Raw genomic sequence first — 14,562 nt, 5'->3', positions numbered from 1 at the left:
CCCCGCCCAGCCCCCCTGGGGAAATTAAAGATACGCCAAATCATTAAATCACAAGCTAAACATTAACAGCCATTTGCATTTTTATTGCACCTGAGAAGAATGCTCCGGGTCCATTATCTCTGAGAGACAGAAGGGGGGCGGGGGGCGGGGGACTCGCTATTTGTTATTGTAATGTCATCCCACGTGGAGACACGGACACGGCAAAGCAGAAGGCTTACTTTCACGCTCGTGGTTTTTTTTTTTTTTGGAGTGTTATGATTACAAATTCGAACAAGGCTGGCAGAGGATACAATGAGTTGTTTGTTATGCAAATCTCTCCCTCTCCCCCCTTTCCTCTCTCTCCCCCCCTCTCCCCTCCACTCCCTTTGCTTTCAAGCCTCCCCAAAAATAAACACAGCCAAACAGATGACAATTTGCAGAGGGGCTCAGCTGAGTTTTGGCTGCTGACAGGTTCTTTCTGTCGGCTGCCTCGCTTCTTGTTGGGGTTTCGGGTGCAGTTGAAGGCCTCTGCCTCCCTCGGAGAAATGCATATTGCACGCCGCCTTTCACGCCGGAGTTTTATACCGAGGCCGCCTTGCGTTGAGCCGAAGCCTGGATGAAAAACGTTACGTGCACTCTCACGGGATGTCATGAAGCTAAACCCTCAGAGTATGTAGTGTGTGTGTGTGACTCTCGGCGACAGCCACGCCAAATTTTAGCTCAGCGTCTGCAGAACTGACTGAATTATTGCCGTTTTTGTGTTTTCTAAGATAAGCTGGCTGTGGCATCCATCTTTTGTTTGGTTGGCTTCAAAAGTTAATCAGGTGTAGACACACAACCTGTGATAACTTTCTGAGAGTTTCATTCAAACTTATTCAGTGGTTCATTAGATATTTTGCTAACAGACAGACAAACCCATGAGCCTTTCAGTGCTGGGCGATAATGAATCCTGAGATGGGCGAGGATGTTTTTGGGAAACTGAATTCTGTCTCTCCTCCTCCTCCTTCCCTTCTGCTCTGCAGGTGAGCGGCATGTGCGGACACCCTCCCCAGCGGGCCTCCCGCTCCGTCGAGCCCCCTCCGCTTCATCAGCCCCCCGCCGCCCCTGCAGCCCGCGACGCCCCGCCGTCGGACTCTGACGAGACTCTGGCGGGTCTCCGCAGGTGAGGAACCCGAAGGAGCCTCATGGAGCAGCGTAATCACCTCCCAGCACGGCTGCTGGTTTGGGCAGCAGAACGAGCAGATTAATGTCAATTAGGAGCAGAGACACCGCTCGCCCCGGCCTCTTTTAATCTCTCCCTCTCACGGGGGGAATCTAATCAACTCACTTTCGCTCTTATTACACCAAATTCACCTTTTTTTTATCTCAGCCTTTTTCTTTCTGCATGACAGCTTTGTCCTCGGTCCTTTCTGATGAACATTTAGGCTTTTTTTCCTTCTTTTTTAGGGAGTTTATCACCAACCTGAGAGGCTTCAGCTCCTTCTACAGCGGGCTCGGGGAGGCACTGTGCAGTCGCGAACCGGCCCCAGCCAACCACTCCCTCTGCTGGAACGGGCAGGAGATGACGGACAGGTAAACCGTCTGTTTTGGTTTCTTCGGATGCACCGATGGAAGCACATCTCAGCCTCTGTGTGTGCAGCGACGGGAAGGCATCAGAACTGGAGTTTAAATGGGTCACAGAAGGTTGTGACTGGAGGAGCCTTTTTAACTTGTCATATTTCAGGGTGTGAGAAACACGGCGGCACTCTGACAGCCTAAATGTGTGCGGTTACCATGGTGACCCTAATGAGCCACTGGCAGCAGCTTTACCTGTTTTTATTTTTATTTTTTATCTTTTTACACTTATTATACAGTTTATGCATCAAAACATCAACATTTTGTCAGCTTAGATTATAACTAAAGGAAGTCCCAAACTTACTGTCGGGCTTAAGAAAAGTAAAGTTTATGGACGTTGAAGTTTTGGGCAGTGGCTGCATCGGTGCCCTTTGAAATGTGGAGATGTTATCAGTTTTTAATTCAATTCTATTAATTTCAGTTGATTTAAATAGTGCCAATTTACAGCAAAAGTAATGTCAAGGCACTGTGCAGAAGAAAAAAACAAGTTCAAATCATAAATTTATTCAGATCCAGATTTATATCCAATTACGGTCAATTAAATTCTTATTATATTCCAATACATTCACATACAGTGCATTATAGAAGCCAATTACTCAAAGTTACCTATCTAAGGAAAACAGCAGATTGCCTCTGGTCTTCCCTCTGTCACAGGGAACAGGGATGACAGTGGAGAGGAACAAGTCCCTTTAACAGGAAGAAACCTCCAGCAGAACCAGAACCAGGCTCAGGACGAGCAGCCATCTGCTTTGACTGTTTGGGGTTTGAGAGGACAGGAAAGAGACACAGACAAACACAGAAGGACTGATCCAGGTGGAGTTTCTGTTGGAAGAAAGACAAAGAAAATCATGTTAATGATAGAAATAATTACTTTAGAGAGACTAAAGACAGCAGCAGAGAGAGGACATGTGGACAGTTTGTCCTCCAGTCTGAGTCTATAGCAGCAGAACTAAAAGAGAGCTCAGGAAACCCAAACCACCCAGATAATAAAGAATTACAATAATCCAGCCTAGACGTTATAAATGTAGGGAGCAGCTTTTCTGCATCGTTTTGAGACAGGAGCACAGTCTCTGTCTTGTTTGAGTTTAAAAGCAGAAAACTAAGAGTCATCCAGGTTTTTATGTCTTTAAGACATGTTTGTAATCTAAGTAACTGATTGGATTCATCGAGTTTCATAGATAAATATAACCGAGTATCATCAGCATATCAATGAAAATTTATCCCATCCTGTCTGATAAATTTACCTAATGGAGGCATTTATAAAGTAGTATTGTTCCAAACACTGAACCCTGAGGGACTCCATGACAAACTCTGGTGTATGAAGAAGATTCATTATTAATATTTACAAACTGGAATCTATCAAATAAATATAATTTAAACAATTTTAGAGCCATTCCTGTAATCCCAATATCATCTTCAAGTCTCTGTAATAAAATATTGTGATCAACTGTATCAGATGCAGCGCTGAGATCCAACAGGACAAGTATGGACACAAGTCCACTGTCTAACAGGACAAGTATGGAGACGGTTCTGTCATTTCATAAATATGTAAATGCAGTCAGCTCCATGGCTGGATTTTTACTCCAGCTTCACATCTGTGTGTAGGTGTAGGAGTGTAGGTGACTTGAAGGGTAAGTTTTCCCAGAGCTGATGAGCTTTGCAGAAGCTGCCCCTCCCTCTCCCTCTGAGTGTGAGAGTAAATCTTGACTCTGGCTCTGTGGGATGTTATTAATGTCAAACACTCTGTCCCTCCTCTTCTCGCCTAGTTAATTGTCATTTCGATCGTTCCTGTCCTCCGTCGCCCAGCGTCTCTTGTACGCCCCTGCAGAATCCTGTTTGCCTTTGACCCCCCCCCCCCCCGGCAGCAGAACTTCTTTTCTTTTGCTTTTTTTTGTTTGTTTGTTTTCCCCCTTTTTAGTTTCACTTTAAAAGTTACAGCCATCATCGGTTTGTTTCTCCCCGCATTTGTTTTGCCGTGTTAATTACAGATAAGAAGCGCTGCAGGTCAATGTCCTCCCTCCTGTAAGCGGGACGGAGGACAAAATTCGCTGCTTTTAGTCAAGCTGCCGAAAAAGAACTTCCCTCAGCGATAGCATCGATCCGAGAAGGAGGCATCAGGTTGGCAAGAGAGGGCAAAGCTGTCCTACGGGGGATGATTACGAACTGGACCAAACGGTGTGATGGGTGTGGTGTGGTCTCACAGCGAGCAATTCTCCATGTCATCTGCAGGGGCAATCGCCAGCAAATACACTCCGGGTTGGTTTTTTACCCCCCTCCCTCTTTGGGATTTGTTCAGGACCATCTTCCATTATCTCCTCTAATAAGGACTCTCTCCAGAGCCACTCACTCAGCTTATTGTCTCACGCTGATAAATTCAGATGAAGCGGTGGCGGAGAGGATAAGCTCCAGAGGGGTCGGGCACCGAATGTCCCTGACACACGAGGAGTGTGATCTTGTGGAGCTCAGGTGAGGCTCCTTACCGCCTCACCTGGAACCTCTCAGCACTGATAGAGCGCGAGACGGCCCGAGGCAATCCCAGTCCTGCGCCGGAAAAGGGATGACAGACGCGTGTCAAAAGTGGACTTTCACTTTGGGATGCTTCTTCTGACGTGAGTAGGAGGTCGTCAGGTTTTAAAATAAGGCAGCCCATTGGCTCAGCGGGCACACACACAACAAGCTGCTGGTTTGATTCCCAGCTGGTTTAGACCATTTATTGCCTGCCTTCCACCAGTCTCAATACTGTCAACACTGAATGAATAATAAAGGCCTCAAAAATAAAAAGTGGAAAGCCTGGTGTCGCTGGTACAGCCATTAAATAAAAGACTCCTAATTTCTCAGTTTTTTTTTAACACCCTTTTAACATTTTATTGACAAGCTTTGGCCAAAGTAATTGCCATAAATTATAACAACTCTTTGTTTTTCTTTTTGGGCGTTGTCCCTTCAGCAAATCATCCCCTCGCTTTGTGCCCAATGGCTGACGTTTTGTGCTAAATGAGTATGAAGCCGTTACCACTTCACAGCCTTTCACTTTACCGTTTGCACGTTTCCTCACATGCACACGATCCTGCGTGCATCTATGCATGGGCACTACAGGGACCAGCTCCACGCAGTGCTGCACACGATCACACTTTATCACATCGTTAAAAAAAAGCGCCAGTTCCAAGACACGGTGAAAAGCCGGCTACTTTCAGAAGTGTATTAATAAATCATCTGCATCGGGGCGCATGATGCCTGTCACAGTGCTGGTGTACTGAAGCAGGTGCTGCTTGTATGAAATACAGAGGAAGCACATCATAGCCTGCTTGTTGTATTATAAATTATCATATTATTTCAAGGGCTTAATGCCTGATTTGAATAAAACTGCATTTTGAGATTTCTTTCGGGGGTTATTCAGAAAACGATGAATGTTCAGGCCTTACCATGCTCAAGATAAGTAATGATTTAGAAACGGGTCAGAGTAGCTCGTTTCCTAAACTGTTCTGCAGAAGATAAACTCATTAATGTTGGGTCGGCTGCTGAGATGGGTTTGAAGCAACGACAAGTAACAAACAAAAGTGGGTACAAAGGGAGCTGAGGGAGCTGAGGGGGGTATATGAAGACGCCTGTGGCAGAAGGCTTCTTTGCGTACCCAAAATGTACGTGCAAGAATTTACCTAAACTAAAAAAGTATGGTTTGATGGAGGCATGAAATCTATAGTTTGTGTTCATGGCAGCCAGTTTTAGGGCGTAACGTGAGGGACTAAACTCGACTGAAGTGTTTTAATGTGGAATAATCTGGATGTGGAGGACCCTGGGCCAGGAGGTACGGTGGCTTTGGAGCCTGAAATTTGGTGATTAGTCCTGAGTGTGTCCAGCGTCACCTCATATTTATGTCCAGACTCTAAATATTTTGGATAGTGGCAGCTACTGCTATGTTTGGGTCACCATTAACATTTCAAAAACGCGCTACAGGCAGAATAACTTCATAAACCCAAACGGTGCCGTTGTCCAATCAGTGATATTTGTTGTTTCTCCACTGGTACCTACATCTTCGGTGGGTTAATGTTGTGTTTCGTGAGTTGTTGATGTGGTTTGCACCTCAGGGCCACCGTACGGAGGGGCCGACAACCACAAGGATGGCTGCCATCTTAAAACAACCCCAGTCTCCAACATTTCAAAGTAGACGCTACTTTATCGACTTTTTCCATCACCGTTGGTTTTGGATCACGCAGAGCTGACTGATTAAAGTTCTTCTCGATCTGAATCAAAACTTTTAAGAAAACAAAACAGCCCTGTATATATCTGACTTTGCACTGAGTTGAAATGCAGCTTACAGATCTTTCGGCAACATCTAAAACCCGACTCTCTTCGTGCTCCCTGCGGCTTGACTGTACATGAGATCCATCAGCTGATACGAGGCAGCGTCCGACTCCTGACCCCCCCGTTACCCGGACCCACCCCTGTCTGCTGTTTCTGCTCCGGCGCTGGAGGCAGACTGGGCCTAACGGCGTGGTAATTGGGGCTTTGATTAGATTAGGCTATCACGAGAGTTTACCCATCTGATCGGCTCAGCAAGCAGCAACACAGATTGGATGACAAACAGAGAGCTGCCAGCCGAGGCCGTCGGTGGAGGGAAGGCGGCGAAATGCGTTAAACGATCCTGCGGTAAAATGATCTGACTGGCATTTATCACATGAAACACTAACTCCTTATCCTCGCTCAATCTGCCCCCCCCCCCTCCCGGACTGATCACACATCTTTCCATTATTAATGTGATAATTAGGAGCTGAGAGAGGATGAGATCATGGCTAATAAGAAGAATAAATAACTTGGGAAATGTAATTTGAGTTTAATGAAAAGTCGAACTTTGAGGAAAAGAGAAAGACTAATGAATGGAGATGTCAGGAGATAGGTGTGTGTGTGTGTGTGTCTGGGTGTGTGTGAGCGCTCAGGTCAGAGCAAAGAATGAGCTCACACCTTTATACACACTGGGTTTTTTTGGTGTTTTATTCATAAACCCTTTTTTTTTTAAAAAAAAAAAAAGAGAATCCACTTAAAGCTGCTCGTCCTTCATCCTTCCATCACTTACAGCTGAAGGAGGCGACGTTTCTGCTGCAACTTGGCCTTCGTTCATCACCATTACGCTGTTTTCTGTCTCCAAACGCAATTTATCCGTCTCAATAGTTTGTTAATGTTGGCACTGAGGCAAGAAAAAAAACAACAACTTTGTTTTAAAAATCGCTACGTCTTAATGGAAAACTTCTCAGAAAAGACAAATCAGAAGCACACTCATTTGTTAGACTGTAATTTAAAAAAAAAAGCAACCTTTCAGCTGCGTTCGTGTTCTTGGCACAGATGTTGAGCTTGTTCCTGGTGCGGGTCGGACTCCTCCTGGGGTTATCTCCGGTTGTGTTTGTGGTGTTCTTGGACGGGATCTTAAGGTGCAGCGGCTGGGGAACCTCAGGGTTTTGTCTCTTGCCGTGCAGAAGAGGCGGCTCAGTCGGCATCTTCAGGCCATGGCCTTCACCGCGTACTGGAGGGTGAGAGTCAGCTCCTCGAAGTCCGAGAGGAGGGATGCTTCCTCCGAGTCTCTGCCTCAGGTGGAGGAGTTCAGGTATCTGGGAGTCTTGTTGTGATGGTAGGATGGAGCAGGAGATGGATCTCCGGTTCAGGGCCATGTCTGCAGTGGAGAGGGCGTTTCTTTGGTCTGCTGTGGTGAAGAGGAAGCTGAGCTGAAAGGCAAGGCTCTCAGTGTACTGATTCATTTACATTTCAGCCCTCACCTTAGATGTGGTTTGAAAAGGATTAGGATTCCTCCTGGATGCTACCCTGGCAAACAAGTCCCACTGGGAGGACAACCACGAGGCAGACTCAGAACTCATCCTCTCTGTCCTGGGAAGGGCTTGGGATCCCCCAGGAGGACCTGGAGAGTGTCGCTGGGGAGAGGGAGTTCTGGGTTTTCCTCCTTTTTTCTTTGGTTTTGTGTGTTTTTTAATACAAGCTCTTGGATGCTCCAAACCACCAATCCAAATTTGAGCTCAATATCTGTAAAGTTGACTTTGTAGCCATTTTTTCTCAGACAGACACAAGCAGTTACATTATCGCTCACCTTTCAGCAGTAATAAAAATTGAGGTTGAGGTTAGAGAGGAGGTTTAATGGATAAACAGATAAAAATGGAAAAAGAAAGTTCCTAACTTTGACCGTTCTTCACTTTTTGAGTAAATGTCACTACTTTTAATGCTGTGTGAGCTCTTGTTGTTTTCGTTGCCACGTTCTCTGAAGTTAACTCGTGTCTGAGAGTGTTTAGGATTCTGTTTTTGTGCCGTCAGCGTCACTCGCCTCGCCCTCAGAGCCGTGAGGATGTGGGCGGGAAGGGGTTTATACCTGGCGCTCAGAGAACAGAAAAAAAAGAAGAAAAAAAACATCTGCAGGAATGTCTCAACACGAAAGACCAAAGGGAAGGGATCCACCTTTTCTCGACGCGGCAGCTCCTCCTCCTCCTCACCGATAACACACACATAAGTGTCAACACAGCGGCGTTTCCTGGGTTACACGTGGAGGCGTGTGAGCGCTCGCCCCCGCCTAAATATACCCTGGAAGCCGCAGCAGGACAAAAATACATCCCTGCTCACGTTGTCGCATTAACGCCTATGATCAAAGAGGTGCTAATTGGAAGGTTAATGTGCATAAAATTAATCACAAACTAAACTTTGCATAATGACTAAACTCATTTGGGGGTTTTGTCTGATCCTGGAAGCATATATGCATAAAATCTACCACATGTGTACAAAACACACCATGGCTTACTAACGGAGGCTGGTGATGAGGTCAATTAGTTCTGTTTGGATGCAGACTTTTAGTCAATCATCAAGTCTGCTGTAAAGATATGAACTCCCTTTTAGCTTTCTGAATGTTTCAGCTGCTTCCTGAGTCAGGGCCGAGGAGCAGACGGACCGTTGGGCTGTCGTGTCATTTATTCTGCCAACACTAGATGGTGATAAACACCGTGCTGGGAGTCGTGGGGCACACAGATCCATCACGCTGAGCTTCCTCTGAGCACTGATTCAGCACCATATAACATTTCTTTCTTTCTTTCTTTCTCCACGTCTCCCGCAGGTTTCCTGGGCCCGGCCTGAAACGGGTTCCCTCCGCCTCGGAGGCGAAGAACAACAAGCCCCCGGAGCCCGTCATCAGCCAGATCATCGACAAGCTCAAACACATCAACCAGGTGAGCCGCAGCCTTGTGCTGCTGATGCTTTCTTCAGTAGAGATTGTTAACCTTTGACCCTCCCGTGACCTGACGTTACCAGGGCTTCTCCACCTCTCTCTTGCTGTCTCTCTTATGAGGGCTTCAGGAGGGTTAAATGAGAGGTTTTAGTCCTCCTTCTTGGCTCATGGCTGGACTTTGAACAGGTGGGATAAAAAACGTTTTGTGCTGTGCTGTGGTTTTTATAGCCCGCCACCAAAAAGCAAAGGCAGCTGAAAGTATGTTTTGCTCGTGCGTCTGTTTCTTTGCAAAATATCTTATGAACCACAGGAGGAAATTTAATAAAGCTGTTGGAAAGCAGTCATTGGATTGACGTCCACAGCTGCTTAGATTTTGGAGTCCACTCAGTTCAAAACGGCTGCCACACCTAAGCAACCTTAGCAAACATAAAATTTGGTTGTAACTCAGGCAATTTTGCAGATGTTGGCCTAAGATTTGGCCTGGTAGTAGCTGAGACTGATCGCCAACACGTATTTGGAGCGCTAACAGGTTGGGCTTGATCGTCGGTAAAATTTTGCCAGCCATGTATGCCGTCTGTTAGCAAAACAGCTTGTGAATCACTGGACAAGTTTTATTAAAAAATTGCAGGAAACAATCATTAGATATCGATTTTCAACTGATTACCTTTCGGGGCCAGTCCCATTCAAGATGGCCGCTACAGCCAACTGATTTTAGAAAACCCCAAATGGCTATAACTCAGTTACTTTTAGATGTATTTGGGCTGAAACTGTGGTGGTGTTAACAGCTCAGACTCATTCACAACACGTAGTCCAAGTGCTGCTCAATGCTTGGGATTTTTTGCTTAAAACTTTACCGTTAACTGTTGAAGTCGGCCCTTTGTGTCTGTTAGCAAAATATCTCACAACTTTGTTGGTTTTTGTCGTTTTACAACCTTTGTTGCCATGTGAACAGCCTATGGAGGGGAAAATGATGATTCCCAAATTAATTTCAGCCCCTGTAGATGGATATATTGGCCTCCTGATGGATCTATCGGCCAGTAGATGGATCTATCGGCCTGTAGATGGATCTATCGGCCTGTAGATGGATCTATTAAGGCAAACTTGGTCTAATTAATGGTAACATGTATGATCTAAGCTCCCTGTAATGAAGGCAATCTAGTAATCTTTTATTGACTTCCTATCAGATACAGTTCAGTCTGTTATCGATCAATAAATTTGATCCGGTGGCCCTTTTAACGACAGCTTTAAACAGTCACAGGAGTAAGTACACCCTCCTTACACCCCCGGCTACATCTGGTGCAGCAGCGTGATTATCTACAAAGTTCTCATCATCGTAAGAAATTAGACCTAATTTGAAAATATTTTTGACCCATGAGTCAGAGTCGACCCCTCCCACTGGTCGGATGTGGCTGCCAGTCGACGACAATGACTGCTCTACAACATCTTCAGCAGTAGGAACAATGGGTAAAAGGGCAAAGCGAAAACTCAGCAGAAAGCTTCAGTTTAAAAACCTAGGACGTGTATCTAACGCATCAACGGCGACGGACTGAGGTGAAAAGTGGTGCTTCCAAGCAAGAGCCGCAGCTCTGCAGACTGTTTACAGCGCGGCTGCAGTTTCTGACAGGCCTTTGAGATTTTACAAGCAAATTAGTTTGTGGGGGGGGGGGAGAGACAGAACTCATTGTGTTGCAGACAGTACCTTCGAAACATGACCTCAGACAAATCAGATGGTTTCTGTAACCCAAACCTGGTTTCCTTTCAGCTGCTCTGCTGAAGTTCTGCTGACATTTGTGGGATTCTGATGCGGTCGGCATGAACTTCGGACATTCTTGCATGCTCGCTCTTCACATGGGAGCTTTCCTGTTCCATTTTCTGATGATCGTACCTCTGAGTCAGATACATTTCTCACCTTTGGCTTCTCATCGGTTCTCAAAGTAACAGAGAACAGCTGGGCTCTTACTGGTGCAATTTATTTATTTTTTTGTTGTTATTTCTGGAAAAATCATTCATAAAGTCGTTTTTACACCAAGAGTGTGCATCTGTAATGTAATAAGTCCTGTCTTAAGTCAAGTAAATACAATTACATTTGACAATTTGTCACTTTCATTGTCTTTACTTAGTTGGAACAGCTACTATAAGTTATTAGCTCACTGATTAGAGAGGCTGTGGCTCCTGGTGGTTTCATCTGTTTTGCACGCCAGGTCACAAGTCCTAAAAAACTGGCCTTACATTTCCTTTTCTGGACCGGCGTTTTAGAGCCTCTCCTCTGGTATCGTTAAAAGAAGCCATCTTGGGGAATGAGTGGTGTTTCGTGGGTCGGAGGAATCGATGCCGAAGGTGTGCGTGACGGCCCGACCCGGCCTGGCCCTCGCTGAGGTCTTTTTTTTCCCCCCTCAGCTTTGTTGCCCAGTCTGTGTTTCCATCAAGAGGAAAATATGACGCAGCGTGTCACCAGAGAGGCAAACCCCCCCATAAACATGCTTTATAATCCCGCTAAGTGTTTATTGAGCGTCCGCAGTGTTTCGCTGCCCTGTCTGCTCCCAAATCGTGTATTGTAAACATCCTCCGAGGGCACCAAGGAAAGTGATGTTTAGTTACAGGCAGTTTTACAAGGCCTCCGCCTCCCTCCCAGCTGAAAGACCACCAGCTCCAGACGAAGCAGGGCTAAAAGTGAGCCAATTAGGCATCTGATGTGAGGGGAGCGGCCTGCGGATAATTGCTTTCATGTCCTGTTTCATGTACTGTTTCATGTACGAGGGCAGGCCAGGAGTTAGAGTCGGGTGATGTTTCTTGAAGTCCACCAGCAGGGTGCCAAGCTCCTTAATAACCTGTGAGTTTTAGTGTACTGATGTTGCCCCGGTGGTTTATCTGTTTGTCTAAAACGTTCAGAGCTGCGAGATGAACCAGTGTGGATTATTGCACTTTAGATATGCATTCAAGATTTTTTTTATCAATCCATCCATCTACACCAGGAGTCTTCAATCCTGGTCCTCGAGGGCCACCATCCTGCATGTTTTACTTGTTTCTTTGCTCCAACACACCTTATTTAAATCAATGGGTGATTAACAGGCTTCTGCAGAACATGAAGAGGTAATTTAACCACTGAATCAGGTGTGTTGGAGCAGAGAAACAAGGAAAACATGCAGGATGGTGGCCCTCGAGGACCAGGATTGGACACCCCTGATCTACAGCATTCCATTCATCTTAGGCTGCTTTCACTCTGCAGGCTAATGCGACCCAGTTCTAATTTTTATGCCTCCTATGCGACACATATGGGATTTTTGCATGGCAGTGTGACTGTGACAGGTGTTTTCAGGATGTGGTGCTGAATCAGAAACATATCTGATGTTTTGTGAACGTTCATGTCGGCTGAAAGGACGGAGGTCCCTCAGGTCAAAGTCCCTCCACTCTTCATCCAAACATGCCTCTGCTCAGAGGCAGCAGCATTTGTGCTCTTTTTCTTCTCTGTCTTCTTTTGTCTTTCACCATTTGGATGTTCAGTTAGTCCCGATTGGACAGCAGCTTCAGAATCGATCCACACACGCTAACACTCGCAGCGTCCAGATTTCCTGCTGTAAACTCAGCGTGCGGAGGGTGACGTCATATCTTCTGCTCCTGAGGGTCATTTCAGGAAGTGGAGACTGTTCACACTGGAGTCTGATGGAGGTCCCATTTAAAACGTAATGTGAGCGACCACAGCAACAAAAATCTGATTTAAGCAAAAAATTGTATTTGAGCTTTAAGACCTGCAGTGTGAACGTAGCCTTATTCGTGGTCTGGTTGTGAAGATAACAGGACCAGGAAGAAACCTCAGACGTCCTTTTTCCAACAAGGAATCCCACTTGAACTCTTGGGGGATCCCAAAGGGTTCCCACAATAGAGAGGATATATAATTCCCTCCCAGTAAGTTCTGGATCTGCTCTTTGATACCCTTCTAGTTGGATGAGCCCAGAAAACCTCCAGAGGGAGACGTCTTGGAGACGTCCTAAGCAGTTGCCTGGACCAGCTGACTTTTTTTGAAATTTAGAAGCAGTCTGGTGAGGGAGCTTCATTTCCACAGTGACCTGCTGCTTTCAGGCATTACAGGGTTTGCTTCCCCACTACGCCATCACAACTATAGTTCAACTATAGTCAGTTTAGACCGCAGCATGCAGTGCAAATGAATGGTTTTCAGAGCGTGGCGCCTCTTTTGCAGCTTTGGACCTGAAAGCCCCTTCAAAGTAAGCTCGGCCACCCTGCGAAGGAAGCTCATTTTGGTCGCACATGTCTAGGATCTAAATCTTTTAGTCGTGATCCATATCTCATGGCCACAGGTGGTGGTTGGAACGAAGACGGACCAATCAGTCAAGAGTTTTGACCTGGACTAAAGCGGCATTCTCATTACGGCAGACAAGGTCCCAGCCTGTCGGTCTGTCTCCCCCCGCTCCGTCTGTCACTCGTGAGAAAGACCCCCAGACACTTGAACTCCTCCACTTGTGGCAAAGACTCATCCCCGACCCAGAACTGAAAACCGTGGCCTCAGACATGAAGTAGCTGGCTCTCATGGTGCGTCAACATGTGGCGGTGAACATCCCCGGTGTGAGATGAGGATCACAGATAGGCACGTGTCTGAGCTGAAACCCTGAGGTTCTCAAACCAGACGCCCTCCTCTCTACGATCCCTCCTTTATCGTTTGCACATTTTTTTTATTTGAACGAACAATATTCCCCTTTTATATCCCTTTTTGGCTGAAACAAGGAACGTAATCAATAATGCTGTCAGTCGTGCAGGCCCACTTTCAATCCCCAAATCAGCCCCAGACCAAAATGTGCAAGACTGTGTCGTAAAGCAAGAGGGCTACGCTCTGAAGCGCTTCGGATGGGGGATTTGGAACCCCCCTCCAAAGAATCTACTTCCTTCCAGCTCTAATCCCCCTGATGTTTCATTCCTGCGCTCCATCGGCGCTCCGTGCCGATGGCCCTGTAAAACGCAACCAAGCGGCGGAAATGTGTCGTTTCTCACGATGTCAGCGCTGATCGGAGCGTCTGCAGACACACAGGCCGTTTTTTTATTTTTGTTTCTGTTTTTGGCAGGGACAGCCTCGCCTTTGTGCCTCTGCGAGCTCAAACCGAACACCACGAGAGGCAAGAGGCTCTCGGAGCCGGTCGCCTCGGCCCCCAAAAAAAAGCTACGTTTTCTCACGCCCGGAGCGGCTGATGTCATCACTCAGCCCCCGGCCAAGCCACTGCACATAATAAATGAGTGAGGAGAAACGGCTCTCCTCCTTTGTTTTAACGCCTCTCCTCTGGTTGATCCGGGCTGCGAAAGGGAGCGCTCTCATGCGGCAGGATGTCGCTGCTCTAAGCCCGTCTCCCAACTCGGGGGACGCAGGAATTCTGAGCAGCAAATTCCCGAGCAGTGCGTGTGTTGCCCGTCGCTTGTCAGGCCGATCGAGTGGACTTCAGCCAAACACGCTCCAATGTCAAATCAAACAGGAGGCTTTCCTGAGTGTGAACGGGCCTCGTGCGAAGCGCGGCCCTGTGCGGAGACACGTACTTGACTCAGAACATTTTTAGTTTGAAGACACTGATGGGGTCGGTTTGTTTTCTTGAACATCTGCTGAACTTCCCAGAGGATCGGGTTTCTCCTCCGAGCAGCTAATCTGGCAGGAGAAGCTGGGGCTAGTGGCAAAATAGTGCAATTATGTGATTGGCCTTTGATTACGAAGCGTCTCATTTGTCAGATGAGTTCGCCATTTGTGGGGCTTGGGGGGGGGGGGGGGG

General features: G+C 46.7%; 1 protein-coding gene across 2 annotated transcripts in view; it reads left to right on the top strand.

The window, feature by feature from the left end:
* gpc3 (glypican 3) overlaps positions 1-14,562 on the top strand; it is a 164,609-nt gene that overhangs the window by 105,068 nt on the left and 44,979 nt on the right. For both annotated transcript variants that reach the window (XM_017419678.2, XM_025006696.2), the window contains exons 4-6: positions 1,002-1,141; positions 1,426-1,551; positions 8,690-8,801. In XM_017419678.2, the coding sequence (XP_017275167.1) occupies positions 1,002-1,141; positions 1,426-1,551; positions 8,690-8,801 (378 nt within the window). The remainder of the gene's footprint in view (positions 1-1,001; positions 1,142-1,425; positions 1,552-8,689; positions 8,802-14,562) is intronic.

Source organism: Kryptolebias marmoratus, linkage group LG9, assembly GCF_001649575.2.
Source record: "Kryptolebias marmoratus isolate JLee-2015 linkage group LG9, ASM164957v2, whole genome shotgun sequence".
In the NCBI taxonomy this organism is placed as follows: domain Eukaryota; kingdom Metazoa; phylum Chordata; class Actinopteri; order Cyprinodontiformes; family Rivulidae; genus Kryptolebias; species Kryptolebias marmoratus.
Note: the sequence above shows the minus strand (reverse complement) of the source record. Positions and strands in the feature narration are given on the sequence as shown.